Source organism: Heloderma suspectum, chromosome 10 (genome assembly GCF_057233095.1).
Source record: "Heloderma suspectum isolate Gila_16-S chromosome 10, 16-S_ref, whole genome shotgun sequence".
NCBI lineage: Eukaryota > Metazoa > Chordata > Lepidosauria > Squamata > Helodermatidae > Heloderma > Heloderma suspectum.
The window spans coordinates 37,305,378-37,333,032 of NC_139467.1; the positions used below are offsets into that span (position 1 = coordinate 37,305,378).

Consider the following 27,655-nt stretch of genomic DNA (forward strand, 5'->3'; position numbering starts at 1 on the left):
TCTTACTGAGCAATTGAGTAGAATACAGCTCTGCATTTTCATCATATCTCTAGAAGTAAAAATAGTGTGTGAGTGAAAATTAAGGGAAGAGAGCTAGAACATCCCCTAGGGTACTAGATGTCTGCACCACCAACCCATGTTGCTATGGCCCTATAACAGGGCTGGCTCTACCACTAGGCAAAATGAGGCAGCTACCTCAGTCAGCAGATGCTGGGGAATGCAGAGTAGCGGCAAGGTGTTGGCAGAGTAGCGGCAAGGAGTTGTGTGCGCCACATGGCTTGCCCTTAACCCCCTAAATGAGCCTGCTGCCTTCAGATGCAGTGAAGAAGTCAGATTCAACTGCCAGGCCAGCCAGCTTCTGCATATAGGAGGGAGGCACCTTTGCCTCACAAACCAAAATGCCTTGGGCTGACCCTGCCCTATAATGTCTTGTCCTGAGATTCATCCCACAGCCTGCTGGCCAACTCCTGGCAGCCCAGAAGCTTGGATATCACAATAATATCCTAGGATTCCAAGCAATCCTAATATAAAGGATATCCAAGGATGAAAAATATATATGGACAAGCATCGAATGCAGAAGCTTCCCACTGCCCGTGTTAATCGTTTCCCACAGGGATGACCACTTTTAAGCACGCAGAACTAACCACATTTGGAGAGCGTGTTTGAAAAGATTAATTGGGTGCACCTAATCTTAGGAACATAGGAAACTGGCTTATACTAGGTCAGACAATTTGTTCAACTGGCCCAGTCTTGTCATTTCTGACAGGTAGCGGCTCTCCAGTTTCAAAAGAGGGTCTTGCATATGACCAGCCACGTGCATTGCTAGGCTGGAGCTCATGGGGCCTCAACCCTGCCTGACTCTATTTCTCAAGGTCCTGGAGCCGTTCCCCAGAGCCCTGAAGCGTCCACTGGTGCCTGTGGAAGAGTTCTTTCTTAGCTTAATCGCCACTCAGGTGGCAACTTTCAAGGAGGATTGCAGCTGGGGAGGGAAAGGTTAAACACCCCTCCCCCCAACACAAACTCCTCCCCACATGGCAATTACTTCCATTGATCTTAATAGCTTTTCTTCTAAGCCTAATTAGGGAGAGAAAGAAGGGGAGGGGAGGACTAGCAAGAGATTGCAAATTAATTGTAACTGAAGAGGAAATACTGATTTGGGATGATCTTGGGTGGGGTGCAAATTAAAGAATTTATTTTATTTGAAGTGATTTTGATGAGAACTTAATTGGCTGGCTTTGCCTTCTGTGAAATTTAAATAAATCTTAGTATTTCTAAATGTTCATATACAAGATATAAATTACCATATGCAAAATTCGTGCAGATTTGTGTCCTATGGGCCTAGCAACAGGGATCAGACCTGAAACATCTGCATGCAAAGCATGAGCTGTACCACTGAGCTATGGCTCTCACCCCAAAGGAAGAGAGGGAGCATGGATTCAAGACCTTTGGCCAGCAGTCAGAACAGAGGCAGGCCTTTTAAGGTAAGGTGTGGTGGTGGGCGCAGGAGGCAGACCCTGGCCACTATTATGGAGGACAGTGGGAGACAGATCCGAGTGGGGGTGATCTCCTGCACAAGCCCTGTAGAAATAAATGGGAGCTGTTCAACATATTCCACTCATGCATAGCTCCTGTTCGTTTCAGTGGGAGTTGTGCTGAAGAATTTAATGGTACAAAAAGGTGCTATTTTCATCTTCTGTCTCAGACATTGCAATGTCTTGCAAGAGACCTGGGTCAAAGTGAACTGAGCTGGGGATATTTAGCAAGCAACCTTAAGAACATAAGAAAAGAAGAAAAGCCCTGCTGGATCAGACCAAGGGTCCATCTAGGCCAGCATTCTATCACACGGTGGCCAACCAGCTGCCCACAGGAAACCGACAAGCAGGACATGAGTGCAATAGCACCCTCCCACCCATGTTCCCCAGCAACTGGTTTACACAGGCATACTGCCTCTGATACTGGAGGTAGCATTTGCCATTTGGACTAGTAGCCATTGATAGCCATCTCCTCCAGGAATGTGTCTAACCCCCCTTTAAAACCATCCAAATTGGTAGCCACCACTTATCCTTATCAAGCACTACCAGTTTACTGCACTGCTTATGCCAGGAAATCGCAGAATATGTATTCTCCCCTACAACCTAACGTTCATAAAAGAAAAAAATAAGAACTAAAACCTTATTTCATGTCCTTCTGACCGTAGAGTTGCATTTTTAAAGCTGGTGAATGAAGTGGGAGGGGAGTCAGCAACAGTCCCATTTCCCTCCTCCTCCCCACCCACCCACCCAGTTCCCCCCCCCCCGCCTTCTACTATTACATTTGTTTTGCATTTACGACAAAGTTCTTGGCTGCTCTACATGGCATTACCTTGAATAACCCATTACAGTTTCTGCTAATGTTTAGGAGCCATTGCAGAGGCTTAAGTTAAGGAGGAGCAAAGACTATATTTGCAGAAGTCCTGTCCACCCATCATACAAGACAGTTGCCAAAATCAGTCAGCAATTTTGAACAATCTATTGAAATGCTTACACACACACACACACCCCTTTACTGAGAGTACAAATGAAAAATAAAATATAACCTTGTTTAGTGTTAAGCACTAATGTGATATTCTCGTTTTCTGTTTCAGAGGGGGAAAGTACAGCTCACAAGGTGAAGTTTGTTTACAAGTGGGTTCCACTTCAAAACATTTGCCAAGCACTGGTTTAATACCCCATCTCCCCCACTCCCAAATAAACTATCCAGCACCGAGCCCTCCGCTTCCCCAGTCTTTTTAGCAAGAGGCTGACATGGTTTCTCCCCTGCCCCAAACTCCAGAGGTCTAATGGGCTCTTTTGTAGCTTTTCCAATCTGAGGACCAGTATTTGATATTTGGCTCAGAATCCATCCCATATACTTAAAGAACAAAAGGAAGCATTATATTGTTTCATGCTCTTCGCATCCAAGGGGTAGGAAATTCTAGAGGCAGCCTTGACAGGATCAGTTTCCTGGTGGGGACGGTACAGGAGACTTTTGTTTCCACAATCTGTTTATTTACAAATAGACAAGCCGAGTATGGGGGAGCAGGCAGACACCCTGACTGGCAAGGCTAATCATTAAAGTAGCATCAGTCCCGCAAAGGCAAACAGCTTGCCCTTAGAGCCCCCTCCTTTCCATAGCTCCACCTTGCCAACTAGCTGCAAAATTCAGACGTCTGTCTGCTTCACTGTTTACAAACAGATTCTCTGCAGCCTAAGCAGATGGAATTCATTTGGTGGCTATTAGCCACCAGCCATCAATGGTGTTTTGATCTACAAAAGCCTAGAGAAAAAAATTACCTCTTCACTTTGTGCAGCTATAACAATATTGCAGTTACAGTAGAGAGTAGGCCACACTACAAGTCACCAAGCAGCATTCAACAATATGGTGTGCAGGAGAGATCTGATTAAAAAAACGTTGTCTAGGGAGCTGGAGGGCTAAGGGAGGTCAGATTTTGTTGTTTAAATCCACAAAGCCAAAAATTTAATAACTAAATATGAAAAAAACTATAAAGATCTTGTTGACCCAGCCAAACAAAAATCAACAGTTGGAAGTCCAAGCCAGAAAATAAATAATCTAAATTAGAAACACACCCATTTTTTGTTTTATATTAATTACTGGGACTGGCTAAGGGAGGGGTAAATTCCATTTCACTTTCAGATCTGGCTTTTGTAAAAATGTATTACGCAAACAGCAGAGATTAGAAGGAAAGCAACATCACAGACTGCTGAGGTCAGCCTCAACCAACCAACTCAATGCCTCTTTTGAAATGGAATGTCCATGGACTGCTTCGGATGTTCCTCAAGGGTGCCCTAAGAGCTTTTGTTGCTTGAGATGGTAAATCCAAATGACACCCCCACCCCTGCAACTCACTTGGGGTACAATCCACTGGGGAGTTCGCCTGTAGTAAGTTTAGCCAAAGGCGTGGAGCTGCTACTTCGCTCTTCAGCAGCTCCCATTCCTTTCAATAGGTCTCAGACAACTATCCAGAGAATTGGGCCCCATGGGCCAATTTTGCCCACCTCCCTCTATGCCTCTCTTGATGGCACCCACAATCCACTACCTAAAATGGCCACTGCACATTGCCTTGCAGGAGCCACCTTTGATTTTTCCAATGCTTTCGAAATTCACACATTGAGAAGCAGACAGAAAACAGCCACATATAAAGTTTTGTCTGGGAGTGTTTAAATTGAACCCTGACAAGAATACCAGGTAAAACTTGCACACCTTTCTTCAGTAAGTGTGTTTGTGTGGGTTTCATGTTACACAACAGCCACATGTTACAGAACAGCTCGGTTGCCATGCTAAGTCATGTTTTCAAAAACATGCAATGGACGCTACACTCCATGGTGGAACTCCAGTGCTTGGGGATACAAACGTCACATTCACATTTCCCCTGGTAAACACCGAAGAACTGTATACACAGGCTACTGCAGGAAGTGTGAACCAGCTCAGTATAGCCCAGAGGAACAGAGAGTTGAGACTTGGATGCAAGACACTTTGATTCAAACCTCACCCCTGCCACACATTCATTGTCTGGTCCTGGGCAGGTCACTGTGCCTCAGACTTAGTTGCAGGCCTGTGAATCTGGCATAGCAACAATCCACTCCATGGGGTTGTTGGGAGGACAATCAAAGCATTACTGACTGTAACATGTGACTGATTTTAAGCTTCTGTGGCCTAGAAGGCGAAATTTAAAGTGGGGAGAAAGCATGAATGCAGAAGTGCACATATCCCTATTCTGAATCTTTTATTCGTAGAAACATTTCCCAGCTGGGGCTCTCTCCATCTTCTTTTTCAGAGTGCACCACAGAGAACGTTTACCTGCCTAAAAAGCTGGTGCATGACTTTATTTGACATTATCTTCTTTATAGGGACTATTCACACAAACATGTTTCTACAGGAAGGTATATACTGCAGAACTAGCCCTATGTTGGCATCCAAAGCTGCTAGCTTTCTGAGGCAACCTCTCCATGACCATCCCTCTAAGTAACTGGAGACATCTAGTGGTCAAAATATTCTGTTAAAGAAACAGGATCCTCCTCTAACATGTAGCAGGAACAAATTCTTCAGGCAAGTAATGCTTTTTGCTTTGTGGGTGCTACTCCCTGCTGTTATCCAAACTTTGGATAACAGCAAAATAGTGTAGCAGACCTGGCCAGAACTTGGGGGATCCAGTACTATGACTGCAGGACTTCAGCTGAGAACTCCCCACCACCTCCACACACACAAAGCACTAGCTAACCTGAGATTAGAATGCAAGCTCATTCAGCATTTTTTCTTGGTTGCCTTGACATTAACTACTTGGGATGCCAATGAGAACCTTGTTAAGGAGTGAACCAGAGGTAATCTCCTACACTTTTACAAAATTGCCCTCCATTGACACTTTTATAAAATTACCCTTCTAGGAAGATGCCTTATGCCAAGTCAGATCATTAATCCATCTAGCTCAGTATTGTCTACACTGAATTGCAGGATTTCAGAGGGGGTCATTCCCAGATCTATCTTGAAATACAAGGGACTGAACCCGGGACCTTCTGCATGCAAAGCATGTGCTCTACCACTGAACTACGTCCCTTCCCCTCTATGGGTGATAAGCCATAACATTCCTCATAGTAACCCATATGCAACATGTTCAGAAAGAAATATCTTGCAAACCAGCTACATTGGCAAGGACATGGAGATGGTCACAGCATATTGGGTAGTATCCTATGCTTCCTGTGCGCTAGCAGGACTTACTGCTGGCGCAACAGGAAGCTAGGGATTCCTGAAACGAAAACACTCGTTTCCAGAATGGGACAGGTCAGTGGAACTCACAGAAGGGAGCAATGCTGATCTGTTCCATTCTGGAAATGAGCATTTCCACTGGTTTCCAGGGTTGCTTTTGGAAGTGCTAGTTCCTGCTGTGCTAGTGATGAGTCTCGCAGGAGCAACAGAACCAGCGGAGGCGCAGTGGCAGCACATGATGCTGCCCGCTGTGACTTGCACTTGTGATGCAAGGTCACAACCCACCACTACCAGACCAACAACGTACATGACAGCATTAACCAGGCTGTACAGAAGGGCAAGTCAACCACCAGCTCTGTGGCTGTGGCTGGTGTTTTGCTATACTTGGACCTTTTCCTACAGCGCAGAAGATAACAGACCTTTGTATATAATGCCTTCTCTAAAGCACAAAGGAACACAAGCACTAAATACTTTGCAGCTATCCCCTGCCCCTCACCTAAATGCCACATGGAGAGAGCCAATGTGGTGTAGCGGTTAGAATGTCAGGTTAGGACTAGACACGGGATCAGGTTTTCCCTCAGCCACAAAGCTCACTGGGTGACTTTGGGCTTGTCACTCTCTCTTGGCCTCACAGACCTCACAGAGTTGTGAGGTTAAAATTGTGACAGTGGGTAAGAGGAGGAGCAACTTGGGAAGAAGGGTGGGATAAACATGGAATACAATAAACGATGAGTCCCCTGCCATGCTCTTCAACCCAATGGCAGGACAACTAAGAAGACAGTTATAGCTTCTTTAATGTAAGAGTTTAAAATGTTGCCTTCAAAAGCTTTACAAGTGGAAAATACATGAATGACCCCTTATACAACAAAAATGTTGAAATTATATACACCTATTCACCCATCTGCTATTGATCAGTGCAACTGTTTTTAAACAAGGTCCAAAAGTATCAAAGCAGGGACAATGTAAAAAAGCTTTTTTGGGGTGTTGGACTCTTCCTCCAAGTGGAAGAATAAATTCTTCAGAAACAAGGAATACTGAATTTTCGTTGAAGAGGATGCATGTTTTTAACATGAGCTGGACCAAGATTTGAGAGTCATTTCTCATAATACAGAAAACCCCCATTTCTTTACCTTCTCTGCATCACACACTATAAATCTGGTGAAAGTCAGTCCAGGGTAGAGCAGCATTTCCTCTAATCCTTTAATCTAAACACTTAGAGCCATATTCACCTGGAAAGAACCATAGAAAAGGACTAGGAAAATGTGATCAACATGCCACTGAGAAAAGGCCTCACTACTCTGGAGAAGCAGCAGCCCAAGATCCATTCTGCATTCCGCAGAACACAAGTGTCAGAGTGTGTCAAGTGCACCCCATTATTTCAGATGAGAACAGGTATTACTAATGGGTACATCATGCCCCTTCAAGAAAGATGGAAGTTTCTGTTTTTAACTTAGGAGTTCTCCATAGGATACTCAAGCCAAACAAGACTTCTGCAGTGGTAACTATCTTGTCTAATGGGTATGTTAGAGCCTCATGATGTTTACAGATGGGATCTCCCATCTCAACACAGCCAGTGGCATGAAACCCAGGCCACATACTTAATTCCTGAGGGATTCTGCCATTCATGTTTCCCTCTTAAAAAATTCCTAGAGTATTCCCAAATATCCCTTCAGTGATCCAGCACACAAACCTTAGCACACTGGTCCATACATGCAAGATTGCCTATTATAATCTTTCTTCCACAACCCTGAGAACACTTGCCTTCCAAGGGAAGGATAGGACACACAGAGATCTTCCACCATTGACTGTATCCTCTTAGAATATGAGCCAATTGCAACATCTCAGAAGCCTTTCCTGCCTGCATCTTTCAGAAAGGATGCTTGCATTTACCAATTCATCAATAGGTTGCTGCAAGGAAGGAACCCTCAGATGATGATGGCTTGGAAGCTTTTTCTGACAATATTTCAATAGTGAAACCTTGAACACTGCATACTCATGGTGTACTGAGACCACTTTGTCCAGCCATTTAAATGGGATACCTAAGGGATATTGAAAGCATCCAGGCGATTGGGATTCTGTTCTGCCAGGATAGAACAGCATGCTGTTGCCAAGTCTCCTTCAGGCTCTCCGATGGAATGGAATGGACTGGACTGTGATGGTAACTTTCCCTCTTCTTCAACAAGCACTATAGCCTGACACTGGGATATGCCTACAGAAAGAGATTATTCATACCAAGGCCACTACCAGGACTGCTTAAAAGACAGGGCTCTTGTTTTGCGATGGAATTAAGAGATGTTAAACACTTAAGTAAAAATAATATAATTTTCTGAACAGCAAAACTAAAAGAGCAAGACAGAACTTGTTTCACTAAGAACCTCAACTTATCTACTGCATTCTGTGCAATCAAAAAATGGCTACCTGCTTCCCACAGATATATGTGGATTCTGGCCGCCATCCCTATGAGCAGGAAAGGGTGGGGGGCAATGTTGATGCTCTTCATATGCCCAAGACAAGAAGGGCATCTGTGGTTGGGATCTCATTCTGGGACCAAATTTCAAAATTACACTGTTTTAATATCCTATATATTTGCATGGAGCCAAACATGGAAACTAGAAACGGGTGCTTATGTCTCTGATGAGTATGAAAAGTGTCCTACACCCGACTACAAAGGCCTTTAATACAAATCTGTGGAAATAACACAGGAGAATTCAAACAGTTGCTTCCTAAGGAAATAAAGTAGAACACCATCTTAACCAGTCAGAGCATCTGAATGTACAGAAGTCACTATACATGGACGAATCCCAGGTGGAGCTGGCTCATCCCCTCTAGTTCAGTATTGAGGCTGCTCTGGGACTCACTCTTCTCCAACAGGGAGATTGTCTTCAATTCGCCTGATAAATTTCATCCTTATTTCTGTGGCTCCATCCCCTTTCAATGTGTCCTGGACAAATTTGACATCCACGGCCATCTGAACCTGTGACAAGGGAGAGAGAAGCCCATACTTTTGAGATATTTATTTAGGACAGGCCCAGAAACTGCCTATCCCCTTTGAATGTTGTAGCAAGAATAGAGAACAAAATACCTCCATCCCACTATTCTATCAAAGATCCCTGGTTATTTCCTTCTCCCCCTTTACCAACCTCACCTAAAATGTACAGTCTCTAATATAGGAACCTTCTTACAATCCCTATAACCATAGTTAACCATAATCCTAGCATAATGTTTTATTTTCTGCTAAGGAAGACTGCAAAGTACAGGCAGACCTGCAGAACTGTTGCTACAGACAGGAATGACTGTCCTCACCGCTACTGCCTCTTCTGAATCCAGGCAAGAGGATTTTAGCACACAACCAATTCCATTAGTTTCACTCAGGAAACTCTGATTTGAAGGCTGCAGGTGTTTTACCTATCTGCTAGGCAAAAAGGGATTATATATTTATTACATTTCTACCCCATCTTTCCTATACGAAACTCAAGACAGCATACATGGTTATTCCCTCCCCTGATTTGTCCGCACAACAACCTGATGAAGTAGGTTAGGTTGAGAAAGGATGACTGACCCAAGATCACTCACAGTCAGCTTCGTAGCTGAGTAGGGATGTGAATCTCAGTCTCCCCAGTTCTAGTCAGACACACTAACCACTACCCACCCTGGCTCTCAATATAAAGACATTTGATCACCTGGGAATCAAAGCTTTCATTAAAATAAAAATATTGATCATGCAAGAAGGGATGCAGGGAAGAGCCTGAACACATGTGGAAAATGTTTAGTCAACAGCTAAGAAAACTATAGCACTGGAAAATATAGCACTGATCAGGGGATGGTAGCATACATGTGGCCCTGAACAGTCTGCTATTTCTCCTCATGTGGCTACTACCCACGGCCGTAGGACATTGCTGACCATCTGCCCAGTAATTCTTTTGAAGATGTTAATAGATAGGTGGAAGGATGGATGGATGTACTTAACTTGCACAATTTACCCTACTCACTGGATCTGGACATTTAATGGGATACAGAAAACATACAGCCTCATATTTCACCCATTTTCCATACATTCCAGCACAGAGAGAGAATGCATAGTTGTTGGCTCAACTGACATCCCCTTTTCCTCACCATTTCCAGGGCTCCCCGAAGCACCCCACACAAGAGGTTAGAGTAAATAAGAGATGAATGGTTGTCAGGCAGCTCCACGAAGTCCACCAGCGGGTTGTTTTCCAGGATAAGGGAGAACTCATCTCCTGCTGGACTCCAGTTTGTGATGCTTGGTGTGATACCTAAGTACATTTTAAATGCCACCTGCCAAGTGAGACAAACATAAAACCAGGACTAGGCTCAAATGGTGCAATGTTTAGCCAACTGTCTTTCATGGATTGCTGAGTATCTGGCCAAAAAAGAAAAAGATCCCAGCGGCAATTCTTTTACATAACATACTTAAGCAAACTCCTTTGTACACAACAGACAATGAAAGACTGATCTCAAGAAGTAGGATGCACCAGATTCAATGCCTTCCCTCATGGAATACAATCCAGTCACATTTGAGACCTCTGTCTCATATTTTTAGATAGGACAGAAGCAATTCTGATTTATTTTGGACACTATTACAGAAAACATGTGATGTTATCTTGCTTCTCAGTTTCTAGTTTAAAGTTAGCTAGCCTTGGCTCCCCTTTTGATACTAACAGACTAGAAGATATATTTACGTATTCTATTGGTAATATAGGAAGGAAATCATGTTGCTTGCATATACAGACTGAGTTACAAAAGTTGATTTTGATATGAATTTTGTCTCTGAGGGCAAGTGTGCTGATCTGTCCACTGGGATACAATGGCTAACACATCCAGGTTCCTCTTATCTACTACCTTTAATTCCAGTGTTCTGGATGGTGCACCGGCAACAGGCTTTTTCACATTAGAGCTGGTAAAGCCTGCAAACCATTTTACAAGTCAGACCAACCCAATTCAGTTGCAGGGCTCTCCTGACATCAAGAGGACATATGAAATAACATCCTTTCTAATGCTTCCTTATCAGTTCTGCAAAATCCATTCAAAAAGTTGCTTTGTGATTTGGTGTGTAAACTGCAATTAGGAGCTCTCGCTAGAATCATAAATAAAAATAAGGAAATTGCTTTAATGTGTGTGCGCCATCAGCAGCTCTCATACCAAAAGCTTTTTAAACCAGGGGTTTCCAAATGCGGTGCCACATGGCAAACTGAGGCACCTTTCAAGCTATTTCCCTGCTCTGCAAGTGAATGGAGCGATTCCTCCATTCACTTCCACAGTGGGAAAAACAGTCATCCTTGCCATAAATGGCTGGAGAGGGGGTGAGGTTCACCCCACACACACACAAAAAGGACCTCTGGGGCAACAGGGTCCTTGGAAGTGGGTTACTATCAACCCCCCTCTAGCTGATTTTTGGCAGGGGGGCTTTTTCTTGCTCCATGCAAATGAATAGAGAAATTGCTCCATTTGCTTGCATGGGGATGGAGAGAGAGGGAGAGTGAAAGAAAAAGGGAAAGTGAAGCCAGAGAGAAAGAGGGACCTGAGAGCGGGGGAGTGGGGAGAAAGAGGAGCCAGAGGAAGAAAGAGGAGTGAGAGAGAGAGAAAGGAACGAGGAGCCACTGAGGGAAGGAAGGAAGGGGAGTCAGAGAGAGGGAGAGAAAAGATAAAAAAGTCAGAAAAAAGAGCCAGAGAGAAGGAAGGAAGGCAGGCAGGCAGGCAAGGCGGGCTGGGGGGGGGATCCAGAAAAGGAAAGAAGGAAGGAAGGAGACAGAGAGAAAGAGGAGCCAAAGAGAAAGAAGGGGGAGAGACAGAAAGAAGGAAGGAAAGGAGAGACATGGGGGGGGGAGGCTAGAGTGAGTAGCGCGCGCACAGCGCACTCATTCATGCACAAACACAGATAAGGGGGACACTCTTAACATTTTTTGATTGGCCCTCCACCCCCTTACAATAGCTAATAAATGCCAAATGTGCCTATGGGTTTGGAGTCTCCAAAAAGACCCCTGTTTTAAACTGTGAGAAATTCAAGTAGTTTGGAGGTTCTCTGCAAGAAACCACCAGTAAAGAAATGCTGAAGAAAATTTTGGCACAGTGTGCACGCCTCTGGATTGCACTGCATGTAATGTAACAAAGTTATTGTGTAACAACAAAATTGTGTCTTTGACATTTATACATCCACAAAGAAAATACTACTACTAACAATCATCATCATCATCATCATCGATATGCATACTGGAAACAGAGGAAAATAATCAAAGCCAGGCATCACCTTTGCAATTACATCTGCAGTTTCTCGGAAGTCATGACATCTCCCTACATTGGATCGGGCCAGAAAGTCTTCAACAAGTCGAACACCTATGTTGTAGCCCCTGTCAAGACAGCCAAAGAGAAGCATGCTATGAAATTCTGACAGCACAGGAAAGGACTAGCTTGAGGAAAACATTCTAGGGCTTGGAAGTAGAGGGAAGGAAATCTACTCTCTCTCTCTTTCTTGTTTTACAACTCCAGTGAATTCAGAGAAATAAGATTCACACTGCCAAGAAGACACTTTGCAGAAAAGGAGCCTCCAGCACCCCCATTTACTGGCATTTGGAAAACTTCTACTCTGCCTCCCATCTGCTTACTTACATTTTGTCAAGCTGCTTGTTGACATCTTCATCATTCTCGTAGTCCTTACACAGCTGAGTGACCAGAGCCCCATAGGTCAGAGTGAAGAGCTCCGAGCTCTAGACAAATTCAAAACATATTTAGCAAAGGGCAGAAAGGAAAGTCCGCACACATTTAGGGACTGTCCCCAGGACTAATTTGGTTTGGCATGGCGGAGAAATGAAATGGGCAAGAAAGCTTATGCCTCATATGAACATGCTATATGGTGAATTCTGCAGGTGCCTCCAGATCCACACTTGAAACAGAAAATGTTCGTCTTTGGGTGGGGAAAAAACATTCTATCCATACGTGTTTGTTGACAGACATGGGGATGAAATGTAGTGTCCACAGAGCATGGACAGGTAGTCTCTGCTTCCCCTTATCATCAAGGTCTCAGTCCTCACTTGGGGAAAGCTGCCTACAGACTACTCAGTCCATCAAGTCTACCCAATACCTAGTATTGTTGGTGTACACTGCAGTCAATATTGGCCTGGATAAGAGCTGGAACAAAACTCCCCACTTTTGGTAATTTATTGAATAACTCTAAGTTGTAATAAGTTCTTAATCCTAAGAATATGAGTTGCATTTTAAATGAGGGCTAAAAAGAACGGTTGTCGCCCCTATATCCATCCTGCCAACTACAAAGTGAAAAGCTGTCACATCTCAACAGATTAAATCAATGATTTACTGTACCCTCTAGCAATTAAAATTATCCTTTTATATCATGGGTAGCATGGACACCACAAACAATAGGAATTTATAGCATTCTTGGATAGGAAGGCAGTGGCTCATCAGCTTTCATGGGGCTCACGAGGCATTCCAGTCCAAAGCACTGGGAGGCTTTGTATTGTCCACAGGTCTTGTACACAGCACTGTAATGGCACTATCTCATACATACTTTGGACTTTACTTATCTCACACTTCCCAAAGAATAACCGCAACTGCCTTCTACCTTCAAAAACTTTAGATCCAATTCTTCAGTGTGTTCTGTCAGTAAGGGGGAATGCAATGTATTCTCTCAACGTCTAATTCCTTGCTCTGGTGATGGAAAGGGATACTGATGGGAATGGAAGTTTGACAGCCTCCAACTGCTCAGCAGAAGCTCTTTTTCCACCACCACCATTTCAACATACAATTCTGTTTAAGAGCTCAAAGGATCAGCAAAGCCTTCTCAGTGTTGCACAGTAGAAATGTGCATAGCATCAACCAAACAGAAGAAAGAACAAACTGCTGTGTCTCTATTATATTCCCCAAACTTGAACTGAGTGAAATGCGCAACCAAATTGAATCCATCAGTTATCAGAACTGCTGTTACACAAATATCTTCCTATTTAAAAAGCAGAAACCTGCTAAGATTTTAAAAGGTCTCTGAAATAAGTGTCAGCTATATATACTGAATATACCCTGCTTAAGCTTTAAGGTTTCATTTTATATAGCAGAAATATCTAGTCTCAGATTAAGAAACCTATCACCTACCATGAGATGCATAGATGCAGAAGGTGAAATGAATGGCAAATACCAATACTACAGAATGAAAGCAGCAGGCAAGCAGAAAAGGGAGGGAAAAAAAAGACAACAGAGTTTAGTGAGACAACACAGATTATACCACATTCTCACAAGCTCACACAAAGCCAGAGTGCAGAAGAGAGAGTCAAGTTACATTTGGAACTGAGATTTGTTAGATGTTGCATAGGATTTGAGCATGCAATTTCTACCTTGCAGCACCTGGTAAGGCCAGCAGTCAGACAGGTTACACATCTAACATCTCTCTTAGAAAGCTAAGAAGTGCTGGTTTTGCTATGTTTGAAGAGGCAGAAAAGGACAACTGTCCAGCAATCCCAGATTTGTCTCTAAAATCAGATGGGTCTGCTTTAAAGAATTACAGAGCTTGAAAAGTGAAAATCTGAAGATACAGTTGATACATGTATAGGGAAAGACGTTAACAAAGAAGTGGGGGGAGACAACAGGTTAGTAAATAATTGTATAATTTTAGTAAACACATTGGCAAGACAGTTGAACAGCATATGAAGGAATGGAGAATGCCCAACAGCTTCCAGTCCAAAGTATAGTCATTAAATGCTTTAAGTACTGAGCTATTCACCTATCACTAGATATTAAAGAGAGACAATAAGCACATCCAAGTTCACTGTTTTGAATTAATTGCTACATAATACTGTTACAAAAAGTGATTACATGCAATTAAAACAATGTGGAGTTTGATCCAGATGTGCAGAAACCTATTCCAACAGAGTTTAAAGAAAACTACCAGATAAAAACAGACCACCTACAAGTTGTAAAGCTGTCAGACTGGTTGAATACTGCAGCTAACAGTAAAACATAATAAAAGCAGCAGTTTACACATGTTTCAATTATCTCTTTCATTCTGTCAGTGTCATAATCCCATTACTGTTGGGGGAAAGAAGCACTTGGGCAGTTCTTAAATACACCTAAGGTCAAGAGATTTGTCAATAAAATAAGTACCCCACCTTAACATGAATGAAAGGATAGGAATTATCTCAATATTAGCAGAAGCAAAGTCAAGGAAGGTTTGGTATGTGCTACCAACCATTCACAATATCAGCAGAAGATTTTAAAAGGCCACAGTCCTGCTCCCCGCCCCAACTTTTAGCATAGTGGATCTTCGCAAGATTAAAGCTTGATGGGGGAAAAACAGAGCAAAAAAAAGGAGTGAATTAGCCTTGCCCTGTTAATGTTATTTTGAGATTTCTCACAGTATTGCAATTTAGGTTTTTGCAGCGCTCTCCTCCACATCCTCATTTTTTGCTGATAACTGATAACACAGAACCAAGTTAGAGGCACACAACACAAAGAAACATGACAAAAACACCGACGAACACACACACAGCTGAAGGAAAAGTTGTAGCGCATATTTCTATTTAGCTTAAAATAGCTCTGTGAAGACTGTTTACTATCAGGAAGCCAATCAGTTTACAGCACTATTATACTACTGCTAAAAATTCAGACAGCAATCAGAATTACTTTTTAAAAGGTGTGTTCACAGTTTTCTCAGGGAACTGGATACACTAAAACTCCCTTCTATTAATACAGCAAAACAAACAAAACAGCATTCTGTATTTCTGCCATAAGTCGAATGTTCTGTTTGAATGTGTGTGTTTTGAAAAATACCAAATATAGCCATCCAGGACTGGGATCCTAAAATTGTAGGATAATGACCTACCACCACTTAAATGTGGGACTTAGTTTTTGTAGTTTACATGCCCTCCAGCCACTAGGTAACACTTGCCAATTCAGCTTCTATTGGCTCCTTACCTAGTACAGCCATCTACAATTTATCTAATGGATAAAGCAGAGTCCAGATCACTACAGATCCAAACAATTTTATCCCCCCAAATGCTTGGCAAAAAAGTCACAGTGGGTCTCCAAGAAATTGATCATATCATCTTGTCAGCCAGAATGAAAAACGTCTCATGCTATCTAGAAAAGCTCCACTAGACAGCACTATGAGGTTGCAAAGTAGTACTGCTTCTTCATCACTATCATCACGACAACTTAGGCTCCAAACTGAGTTCTAACTTCTGTTTGGTTGGTCTTCCTCCCCCTGCCTTCCAGCCATCTACCCAACTGTTTCATTGCTCCCAACTCCCTCATGAATCAAGGAAAGGGAGCTTAGGGGAAAATGGATCTGTTTGCACATGACAGCCCACCTTGGGTTATTTAACTCATGTTGAGGCTGTGGCATGTACAGCTGTCATTTTGGATGCAACCCTGCTCAGGGCTTGTCATGTCATGCAAACCTGGCAAGCGTGGGTTCAAACAACAAAACAACCCACAAGTGGGGGTTGGATATTCAATGTTGCACCCATCGGTATGTCACCTGAACCCAGTCATTGTGTCAACTGTTCAAATAATCTCAGAATTCCAAAAATGAACAGGACATTTACTGGAGTGCCAGCCACGATACGTGAAAATTCCACAAGGGCATTCAGAAATCCATTTGGATCCATCAGACTCTGGGGATGGACCACCTTAATAGTAAGGTAGGTAAAAGCATATCCTCCACAGACCACCATCTTTCTGCCCTGACGAAAAAAAAAACAGAAGAAGATCAACATCCTGAATTGGGCTGCTAATATGCTGGGACAGCCAACAACTGTCACAGCAATTGTGAAGTCCTGAACCACCCTGACAAGGTAGTGTCAGCATGTATACTGAAGTCCCACAGCACCATCATCCAGGGAGCCCGAAACACCAAGATGACTTCTGTCAGCTCAGAAAGGGGAACTCTTAAGCAGCAGGGACTAACAAAAGCCCTACTCTGGCTAAACTGTGCAACACCATGTAGAAACACTCAAACCCAGTGCTAATCTTGACAGGAAGCTTAGTGGAGAGAGATTTATTTCTTAGAGATAACCCCAACACCCTGACCATCCTTACAACAACTGTGTAAGGTACGCCATCATAGTCATTACCCACCCGCAGATAGTACTGATGGGGTTGCTGAAAAAAAGAGTAACTAGCCTATAATTCACGGCTCAAGTGAAATCGGAATCGGCGGTTTCTTGGCTTAAAGCCTTTGGCGTGACCCCATAGTTCCCATACCAGTCTGTGACAAAGCCTGAATTACATGTAACTGCAACAATCACATATTCTTCTTGATTCACTCCAGCTCCCACTTCTATCCTCTTCCTCTGTTGTGTCCTTGGTGTCTATTTTCTAGATCATCCTTCCCCAACCTGGCAGCCTCCAGAATTGTTAGACTGCCACTCCAATCATCCCCACACAATGGAGTGCTAATCCAACACATCTGGAGGGCACCACATTGGGGAAAGCTGATCTAGATTGTAAGCACCTTGGGGCAGGGACTTGCCCTCTTATTCTTTGCAAAAGGCCATGTGCACAAATAGTGTTCCATAAAGTAATAATAAACCCACATGCTTAGGTCATCTACTGATGCCATTCTCTGTGCACCTTCCTTCTGAGCATTATGGAATGACATCCACATGGGCAGCTCGCCTGGCACCAACGTGAATTCCTTTTTAGGTACCTAGCAAAACTCCTTCTGTTTGCCCAGGCATTTTTAAGCATGCTTACGCGTGCCAACTGTTGATATGTCCTTATTGCATCTGTTTGTATTCTGCACTTAAAAATAACACAATTAACTTCAGGTGCAATCCTATGCACGATTAGACAGAAAAAAATTCCCTCATGGATGTTGCTGTACTAAAAACTTAGGGTGCAATCCTATGCACGTTTAGACAGAAAAAAATTCCCTCATGGATCATAGAATAGTAGGGTTGGACGGGACCTATAAGACCATTGAATCCAACCCCCTGCTCGATGTTGCTGTACTAAAAACACAGAGCGCAATCCTATGCACATTGGACAGGGGAAAAAAATCCCTCATGGATGTTGGTGTAATAAAAACTTAGGGCGCAATCCTATGCACGTTTAGGCAGAAAAAAATTCCCTCATGGATGTTGCTGTAATAAAAACTTAGGGTGCAATCCTATGCACGTTTAGACAGAAAAAAATTCCCTCATGGATCATAGAATAGTAAGGTTGGACGGGACCTATAAGACCATTGAGTCCAACCCCCTGCTTGATGTTGCTGTACTAAAAACACAGAGCGCAATCCTATGCACATTGGACAGGGAAAAAAATCCCTCATGGATGTTGCTGTAATAAAAAACCTAGGGTGCAATCCTATGCACGTTTAGGCAGAAAAAAATTCCTTCATGGATCATAGAATAGTAGGGTTGGACAGGACCTATAAGACCATTGAGTCCAACCCCCTGCTTGATGTTGCTGTACTAAAAACACAGAGCGCAATCCTATGCACATTGGACAGGGAAAAAAATCCCTCATGGATGTTGCTGTAATAAAAACTTAGGGCGCAATCCTATGCACGTTTAGGCAGAAAAAAATTCCCTCATGGATGTTGCTGTAATAAAAACTTAGGGTGCAATCCTATGCACGTTTAGACAGAAAAAAACTCCCTCATGGATCATAGAATAGTAGGGTTGGACGGGACCTATAAGACCATTGAGTCCAACCCCCTGCTTGATGTTGCTGTACTAAAAACACAGAGCGCAATCCTATGCACATTGGACAGGGAAAAAAATCCCTCATGGATGTTGCTGTAATAAAAACCTAGGGTGCAATCCTATGCACGTTTAGGCAGAAAAAAATTCCTTCATGGATCATAGAATAGTAGGGTTGGACAGGACCTATAAGACCATTGAGTCCAACCCCCTGCTTGATGTTGCTGTACTAAAAACACAGAGCGCAATCCTATGCACATTGGACAGGGAAAAAAATCCCTCATGGATGTTGCTGTAATAAAAACTTAGGGCGCAATCCTATGCACGTTTAGGCAGAAAAAAACTCCCTCATGGATCATAGAATAGTAGGGTTGGACGGGACCTATAAGACCATTGAGTCCAACCCCCTGCTTGATGTTGCTGTACTAAAAACACAGAGCGCAATCCTATGCACATTGGACAGGGAAAAAAATCCCTCATGGATGTTGCTGTACTAAAAACACAGAGCGCAATCCTATGCACATTGGACAGGGGAAAAAATCCCTCATGGATGTTGCTGTACTAAAAACACAGAGCGCAATCCTATGCACATTGGACAGGGGAAAAAATCCCTCATGGATGTTGCTGTACTAAAAACACAGAGCGCAATCCTATGCACATTGGACAGGGGAAAAAATCCCTCATGGATGTTGCTGTAATAAAAACTTAGGGCGCAATCCTATGCACGTTTAGGCAGAAAAAAACTCCCTCATGGATCATAGAATAGTAGGGTTGGACGGGACCTATAAGACCATTGAGTCCAACCCCCTGCTTGATGTTGCTGTACTAAAAACACAGAGCGCAATCCTATGCACATTGGACAGGGAAAAAAATCCCTCATGGATGTTGCTGTAATAAAAACTTAGGGCGCAATCCTATGCACGTTTAGGCAGAAAAAAACTCCCTCATGGATCATAGAATAGTAGGGTTGGACGGGACCTATAAGACCATTGAGTCCAACCCCCTGCTTGATGTTGCTGTACTAAAAACACAGAGCGCAATCCTATGCACATTGGACAGGGAAAAAAATCCCTCATGGATGTTGCTGTACTAAAAACACAGAGCGCAATCCTATGCACATTGGACAGGGGAAAAAATCCCTCATGGATGTTGCTGTACTAAAAACACAGAGCGCAATCCTATGCACATTGGACAGGGGAAAATATCCCTCATGGATGTTGCTGTACTAAAAACACAGAGCGCAATCCTATGCACATTGGACAGGGGAAAAAATCCCTCATGGATGTTGCTGTAATAAAAACTTAGGGCGCAATCCTATGCACGTTTAGGCAGAAAAAAACTCCCTCATGGATCATAGAATAGTAGGGTTGGACGGGACCTATAAGACCATTGAGTCCAACCCCCTGCTTGATGTTGCTGTACTAAAAACACAGAGCGCAATCCTATGCACATTGGACAGGGAAAAAAATCCCTCATGGATGTTGCTGTAATAAAAACTTAGGGCGCAATCCTATGCACGTTTAGGCAGAAAAAAACTCCCTCATGGATCATAGAATAGTAGGGTTGGACGGGACCTATAAGACCATTGAGTCCAACCCCCTGCTTGATGTTGCTGTACTAAAAACACAGAGCGCAATCCTATGCACATTGGACAGGGAAAAAAATCCCTCATGGATGTTGCTGTAATAAAAACCTAGGGTGCAATCCTATGCACGTTTAGGCAGAAAAAAATTCCTTCATGGATCATAGAATAGTAGGGTTGGACAGGACCTATAAGACCATTGAGTCCAACCCCCTGCTTGATGTTGCTGTACTAAAAACACAGAGCGCAATCCTATGCACATTGGACAGGGAAAAAAATCCCTCATGGATGTTGCTGTAATAAAAACTTAGGGCGCAATCCTATGCACGTTTAGGCAGAAAAAAACTCCCTCATGGATCATAGAATAGTAGGGTTGGACGGGACCTATAAGACCATTGAGTCCAACCCCCTGCTTGATGTTGCTGTACTAAAAACACAGAGCGCAATCCTATGCACATTGGACAGGGAAAAAAATCCCTCATGGATGTTGCTGTACTAAAAACACAGAGCGCAATCCTATGCACATTGGACAGGGGAAAAAATCCCTCATGGATGTTGCTGTACTAAAAACACAGAGCGCAATCCTATGCACATTGGACAGGGGAAAAAATCCCTCATGGATGTTGCTGTACTAAAAACACAGAGCGCAATCCTATGCACATTGGACAGGGGAAAAAATCCCTCATGGATGTTGCTGTACTAAAAACTTAGGGCGCAATCCTATGCACGTTTAGGCAGAAAAAAACTCCCTCATGGATCATAGAATAGTAGGGTTGGACGGGACCTATAAGACCATTGAGTCCAACCCCCTGCTTGATGTTGCTGTACTAAAAACACAGAGCGCAATCCTATGCACATTGGACAGGGGAAAAAATCCCTCATGGATGTTGCTGTAATAAAAACTTAGGGCGCAATCCTATGCACGTTTAGGCAGAAAAAAACTCCCTCATGGATCATAGAATAGTAGGGTTGGACGGGACCTATAAGACCATTGAGTCCAACCCCCTGCTTGATGTTGCTGTACTAAAAACACAGAGCGCAATCCTATGCACATTGGACAGGGAAAAAAATCCCTCATGGATGTTGCTGTACTAAAAACACAGAGCGCAATCCTATGCACATTGGACAGGGGAAAAAATCCCTCATGGATGTTGCTGTACTAAAAACACAGAGCGCAATCCTATGCACATTGGACAGGGGAAAAAATCCCTCATGGATGTTGCTGTACTAAAAACACAGAGCGCAATCCTATGCACATTGGACAGGGGAAAAAATCCCTCATGGATGTTGCTGTAATAAAAACTTAGGGCGCAATCCTATGCACGTTTAGGCAGAAAAAAACTCCCTCATGGATCATAGAATAGTAGGGTTGGACGGGACCTATAAGACCATTGAGTCCAACCCCCTGCTTGATGTTGCTGTACTAAAAACACAGAGCGCAATCCTATGCACATTGGACAGGGAAAAAAATCCCTCATGGATGTTGCTGTAATAAAAACTTAGGGCGCAATCCTATGCACGTTTAGGCAGAAAAAAACTCCCTCATGGATCATAGAATAGTAGGGTTGGACGGGACCTATAAGACCATTGAGTCCAACCCCCTGCTTGATGTTGCTGTACTAAAAACACAGAGCGCAATCCTATGCACATTGGACAGGGAAAAAAATCCCTCATGGATGTTGCTGTAATAAAAACCTAGGGTGCAATCCTATGCACGTTTAGGCAGAAAAAAATTCCTTCATGGATCATAGAATAGTAGGGTTGGACAGGACCTATAAGACCATTGAGTCCAACCCCCTGCTTGATGTTGCTGTACTAAAAACACAGAGCGCAATCCTATGCACATTGGACAGGGAAAAAAATCCCTCATGGATGTTGCTGTAATAAAAACTTAGGGCGCAATCCTATGCACGTTTAGGCAGAAAAAAACTCCCTCATGGATCATAGAATAGTAGGGTTGGACGGGACCTATAAGACCATTGAGTCCAACCCCCTGCTTGATGTTGCTGTACTAAAAACACAGAGCGCAATCCTATGCACATTGGACAGGGAAAAAAATCCCTCATGGATGTTGCTGTACTAAAAACACAGAGCGCAATCCTATGCACATTGGACAGGGGAAAAAATCCCTCATGGATGTTGCTGTACTAAAAACACAGAGCGCAATCCTATGCACATTGGACAGGGGAAAAAATCCCTCATGGATGTTGCTGTAATAAAAACTTAGGGCGCAATCCTATGCACGTTTAGGCAGAAAAAAACTCCCTCATGGATCATAGAATAGTAGGGTTGGACGGGACCTATAAGACCATTGAGTCCAACCCCCTGCTTGATGTTGCTGTACTAAAAACTTAGGGCGCAATCCTATGCACGTTTAGGCAGAAATAACTCCTACGATTCCTAGCGTCCCCCAGCCAGCCATGTCTAAGCACGCACAGGATCGCACCCTTACGTGTGTAAACCGCCGAAGAATCAAACTGAACGAACGTATTTGTTTTTTCTTTCTTTATATTTCTTCCTATTTGCGTTATTCATATAGCGCCCAACAAACAAGATTCTCCGGGCGGCTTACACAGGGCTGACGCAAATATGCTTTCCATGGAATTAAAGTAAAATCAGCGACGATGCTACGCCAGCCCCGCCCCTCCCCCCGCATCGGGGCTTCCCCCCTCCCCTACACGCCGCTGTGGACCCCCCCCCCCCCCCCAATAAAGCATAGCCCCCGACGTCCCTTCTCCCGGACCGCCATTACCATTTTCTTGCTCTCGGCGCCCCCCCGGCTGCCCTGCCGCGCCATTCTGCCTCCTCCCTCCGAGCCGCTGCCGCCGACCTCTTCAGCCCTGCGATGGCAATAAAGGCCCCCGGCAGGTGTCACGACTAGCTTCGAAGGAGAAGGAAGCCGCCCTGCGTTGACTTGCCGCCGCTCTTCTTCTTCCCTCAGAGCAGAGGAACTACAATTCCCAGAATGCGCCGCGCAAACAGGTAAGCGGCCCTCCCTGCGGCATGCCGGGAGCCAGGAGGATCGCGCGAGAACGCGACAGAAGGCGGCTGAGCGGGTTCCTTACCCAGTATGCTTTGGTTCCGTAGAGCGAGAGGACATGGACGCTGTACTACCACTCCCAGGATGCCTCTGTGATTACGTCGCTAAATACCATAGAGCCGCCCCCCGTGAAATTATAGGAATATGAATGTGTCGCGGCACCATAGAGATTTGGGGCGTATAGAGCGACTCCCTATTTCGCAGACCTAAAATTGTAGAGTAAGTCATCGCAATGGATAACTTCCGAGTTTACATCGGAAAAGTAGTATTTTGATTATTTATGCGGTATTGAATTATAATATTGCCAATGTTATAGGTATAATTTTTAAGTAGAATGGGATATGAAGTTTCTGTGTGATGGAGTTTAAATTTAATCCTTTTAAATAACTTTTTTTCTTTTTTTCTTTTTCTTTTTTTCATGCTTCTTCTGTTGGTTTTTTTGTTTCTCTTTCGTTATTGCTGTGTCCTAAGAATACTGTATAGTTGGAAAATTGTAGTTACTGACTGAACGACTGAACAACAACTGTTTATTTCACTTATAAAGATAAAAAATAGAATAAAGTATTTGTTTTTAAAGGAAAAATAGTATTTTGGCCCCCTGAGGGTGGAAGTGAGAGCTGCCCATAAAAATCAGTGGAGAAATTCAGAATTTTAGTATAGCTGTGATTGGACAGCAGCATGTCCATCTTCCAAAAAAGAAAAGGAAAAATAAGTCAGGAAACAGCAGCTCATGTGTCCCCTAGCTTAAGTCTTATTTCATGCCAAAAATGTATTAGGGAGATTTTAAACATTTTATTTTTTAAAATGCCTTGTTAAAGTTAATTCCAGTTACAAATTTTGTTGTTGTTCAGTCGTTAAGTCGTGTCCGACTCTTCGTGGCCCCGTGGACCACAGCACGCCAGGCCTTCCTGTCCTGCGCTCTCTCCGGAGCGTGCTCAAGTCCATATTCATTGCATCCGTGATGCTATCTAGCCATCTCATCCTCTGCCGTCCCCTTCTCCTTTGGCCTTCAGTCTTTCCCAGCATCAGGGTCTTTTCCAGTGACATTTTCTCTTCGCATTAGGTGGCCAAAATATTTCAGCTTCAGCTTCAGTACAGTATCTGTCCTTCCAAGGAGCACTCAGGGTTGATTCCATCATATCCAGATTGCAGGGAGGGAGGCACTGTGGCTGACAGAGAGTGGCTTACAATCGCCCTGCAATGTTGTTGCTGCTCAGTCGTTCAGTCGTGTCCGACTCTTCGTGACCCCATGGACCAGAGCACGCCAGGCCTTCCTGTCCTCCGCTCTCTCCCGGAGCGTGCTCAAGTCCGCAGTTAATATTACTTGCGGCAGCGCGGCGAAGGCGGCGGCGCGGGCCGGCGGGCGGCATGGACGTGGGCGAGCTGCTCAGCTACCAGCCAAATAGAGGGACAAAAAGAACTCGTGAAGATGAAGAAGAAGATCTTAAAGCGCGGCACAAACAAGGCAGCGTGCGGGAGCGTGGCCGTCACCGGGAAGAGGAGTTCCCTGCAGCAGAGGAGATGGATGGTGAGAAAAAGAAGCTGCTTCATGTAACTGAAAAAGGCGACGAGGAAGAGGAGGAGGAGGAACCCCTGGATGAAAGCTCAGTAAAGAATATGATCCTCACTTTTGAGAAGAGATCTTACAAGAATCAGGAACTTCGGATCAAGTTCCCAGATAACCCAGAGAAGTTCATGGAGTCGGAGCTGGATCTCAACGACATCATCCAGGAGATGCACGTGATTGCGACCATGCCAGACCTGTACCATCTCCTGGTGGAACTGAATGCTGTGCATTCCCTCCTGGGGCTGCTTGGGCATGACAACACTGATGTGTCTATTGCTGTAGTAGATCTTCTTCAAGAGCTCACTGACATTGACACTCTCCACGAAAGTGAGGAAGGAGCAGAGATCCTCATAGATGCCCTGGTTGATGGGCAGGTTGTAGCCTTGCTAGTGCAAAAAATGGAGCGCCTGGATGAAAGTGTCAAGGAAGAGGCAGACGGCGTTCATAACACTCTGGCAATCATTGAGAATATGGCAGAGTTCCGGCCTGAGATGTGCTCAGATGCTGCTCAACAGGGCCTTATGCTATGGCTCCTAAAGAGGCTGAAGGCCAAGATGCCCTTTGATGCCAACAAGCTGTACTGCAGTGAGGTGCTGGCCATTCTCCTCCAGAACAAGGACGACAACAGAGAATTGCTGGGGGAGCTGGATGGGATCGATGTGCTGCTTCAGCAGTTATCTGTGTTCAAACGCCACAACCCGAACACGGCTGAGGAGCAGGAGATGATGGAGAACCTCTTCGACTCCCTTTGCTCCTCACTGATGCTGAGCTCCAACCGGGACCGCTTCCTGAAGGGGGAAGGGCTGCAGCTGATGAACCTCATGCTCAGAGAGAAGAAGGTCTCCAGGAGCAGCGCCCTGAAAGTGCTGGATCATGCCATGATTGGGCCTGAGGGGGCAGACAACTGCCACAAGTTTGTCGACATTCTCGGCCTTCGGACCCTCTTCCCGCTCTTCATGAAGTCCCCAAAGAAAATCAAGAAGGTTGGAACCTCAGAAAAGGAACACGAAGGTCATCCCCTTGAGCCATAAGCTATGCCGTGCAGGGCCACCCAAGACGGACAGGTCATGGCATAGAGTTCTGACAAAATGTGGTCCACTGGAGAAGGAAATGGCAACCCACTCCAGTATTCTTGCCAAGAAAACCCCATGGAACGTATCACAAGGCTAAAAGAGATGACGTCGGAAGATGAGCCCCTCAGGTCGGAAGGTGTCCAATATGCTACTGGGGAAGAGCAGAGGGTATTTCCAAGTAGCGCCAGAAAGAGTGAAGCGGCTGGGCCAAAGCTGAAAGGACACTCAGCTGTGGATGTGTCTGGTGGTGAAAAGAAAATCCGATGCTGTAAAGAACAACATTGTTTAGGAACCTGGAATGTCTGATCAATGAATCAAGGTAAGCTGGAGGTGGTCAAACATGAGATGGCAAGATTGAACATCGACATCTTGGGAATCAGCGAACTAAAATGGACAGGCATGGGCGAATTTAATTCAGGTGACCATCATATATACTATTGTGGGCAAGAATCCCTTAGAAGAAATGGAGTAGCACTCATAGTCAACAAAAGGGTGGGAAAAGCAGTACTGGGGTACAATCCTAAAAATGATAGAATGATCTCAGTACGAATCCAAGGCAAACCATTCAACATCACAGTAATTCAAGTCTATGCCCCAACCACTGAGGCCGAAGAAGCTGAGGTTGATCGGTTCTATGAAGACCTACAACACCTTCTAGAACTAACACCAAAAAAAGATGTCCTCTTCATCATAGGGGATTGGAATGCTAAAGTAGGAAGTCAAGAAATCACCGGGATAACAGGCAGGCATGGCCTTGGTGTACAAAATGAAGCAGGACAAAAGCTAATAGAGTTTTGCCAAGAGAACACGCTGATCATAGCAAACACTCTTTTCCAACAGCACAAGAGGCGACTCTACACATGGACGTCACCAGATGGTCAATATCGAAATCAGATTGATTATGTCCTTTGCAGCCAAAGATGGAGAAGCTCCATACAGTCAGTAAAAACAAGACCTGGAGCTGACTGTGGCTCAGATCATGAGCTGCTTCTTGCAAAATTTCGGCTTAAATTGAAGAATGTCGGGAAAACCACTAAACCTTTCAGGTATGACCTAAATCATATCCCTGATGAATATACAGTGGAGATGAGGAATAGATTTCAGGGATTAGACCTGATAGACAGAGTGCCTGAGGAACTATGGATGGAGGTCCGTAACATTGTTCAGGAGGCAGCAACGAAATCCATCCCAAAGAAAAAGAAATGCAAGAAAGCAAAGTGGCTGTCTGATGAGGCTTTACAAGTAGCTCACGAAAGAAGGGAAGCGAAAAGCAAGGGAGAAAGGGGAAGATATACCCAACTGAATGCAGAGTTCCAGAGAATAGCGAGGAGAGACAAGAAGGCCTTCTTAAATGAACAATGCAAAGAAATCGAGGAAAACAACAGAATGGGAAAGTCTAGAGATCTCTTCAAGAAAATCGGAGATCTCAAGGGAACGTTTTGTGCAAAGATGGGCATGATAAAGGACAAAGAAGGCAGGGACCTAACAGAAGCAGATGAGATTAAGAAGAGGTGGCAAGAATACACAGAAGAACTATACAGGAAAGATCTGAATGTCCCTGATAGCCATGATAGTGCGGTCACTGAACTTGAGCCGGACATCCTAGAGAGTGAAGTCAAGTGGGCCTTAGGAAGCATTAGTAACAACAAAGCTAGCAGAGATGACAGTATTCCAGCTGAGCTATTTAAAATCCTAAAAGATGATGCTGTTAAAGTGCTGCATTCAATATGCCAACAAATCTGGAACACTCAACAGTGGCCACAAGACTGGAAAAGGTCAGTTTACATTCCAATTCCAAAGAAGGGCAACGCCAAAGAGTGTTCAAACTACCGCACAATTGCGCTCATTTCACATGCCAGCAAGGTGATGCTCAAAATCCTACAAGCTAGGCTTCAGCAGTATGCGAACCGAGAACTACCGGAAGTACAAGCTGGGTTTAGAAGAGGCAGAGGAACTAGAGATCAAATCGCCAACATTCGCTGCATCATG

General features: G+C 44.1%; 1 protein-coding gene and 1 pseudogene across 1 annotated transcript; one reads left to right on the forward strand and one right to left on the reverse strand.

Moving 5' to 3' along the window:
- Positions 1 to 2,492: 2,492 nt before the first annotated feature.
- On the reverse strand, positions 2,493 to 22,941 carry TRAPPC3 (trafficking protein particle complex subunit 3). The gene is made up of 5 exons (XM_084815986.1): positions 22,739 to 22,941; positions 12,364 to 12,461; positions 12,005 to 12,104; positions 9,853 to 10,035; positions 2,493 to 8,713 (listed from the first exon to the last, which is right to left on the reverse strand). The coding sequence occupies exons 1-5, from the start codon at positions 22,781 to 22,783 to the stop codon at positions 8,594 to 8,596; spliced, it is 546 nt and encodes a 181-aa protein (XP_084672112.1). The 5' UTR covers positions 22,784 to 22,941; the 3' UTR covers positions 2,493 to 8,593.
- A 1,041-nt stretch (positions 22,942 to 23,982) lies between these two features.
- Positions 23,983 to 25,974, forward strand: LOC146338144 (beta-catenin-like protein 1 pseudogene; annotated as a pseudogene).
- Positions 25,975 to 27,655: the final 1,681 nt, after the last annotated feature.

Excerpts from the sequence above, each read along its gene's own strand:
- TRAPPC3 (XM_084815986.1), bottom strand. The coding sequence starts at position 22,783 with ATGGCGCGGCAGGGCAGCCGGGGGGGCGCCGAGAGCAAGAAAATG. Across the intron at positions 12,462-22,738 it reads GCGCCGAGAGCAAGAAAATG|AGCTCGGAGCTCTTCACTCT; the intron begins GTAATGGCGGTC and ends GAATTTGTCTAG. Across the intron at positions 12,105-12,363 it reads AACAAGCAGCTTGACAAAAT|GGGCTACAACATAGGTGTTC; the intron begins GTAAGTAAGCAG and ends CTGTCTTGACAG.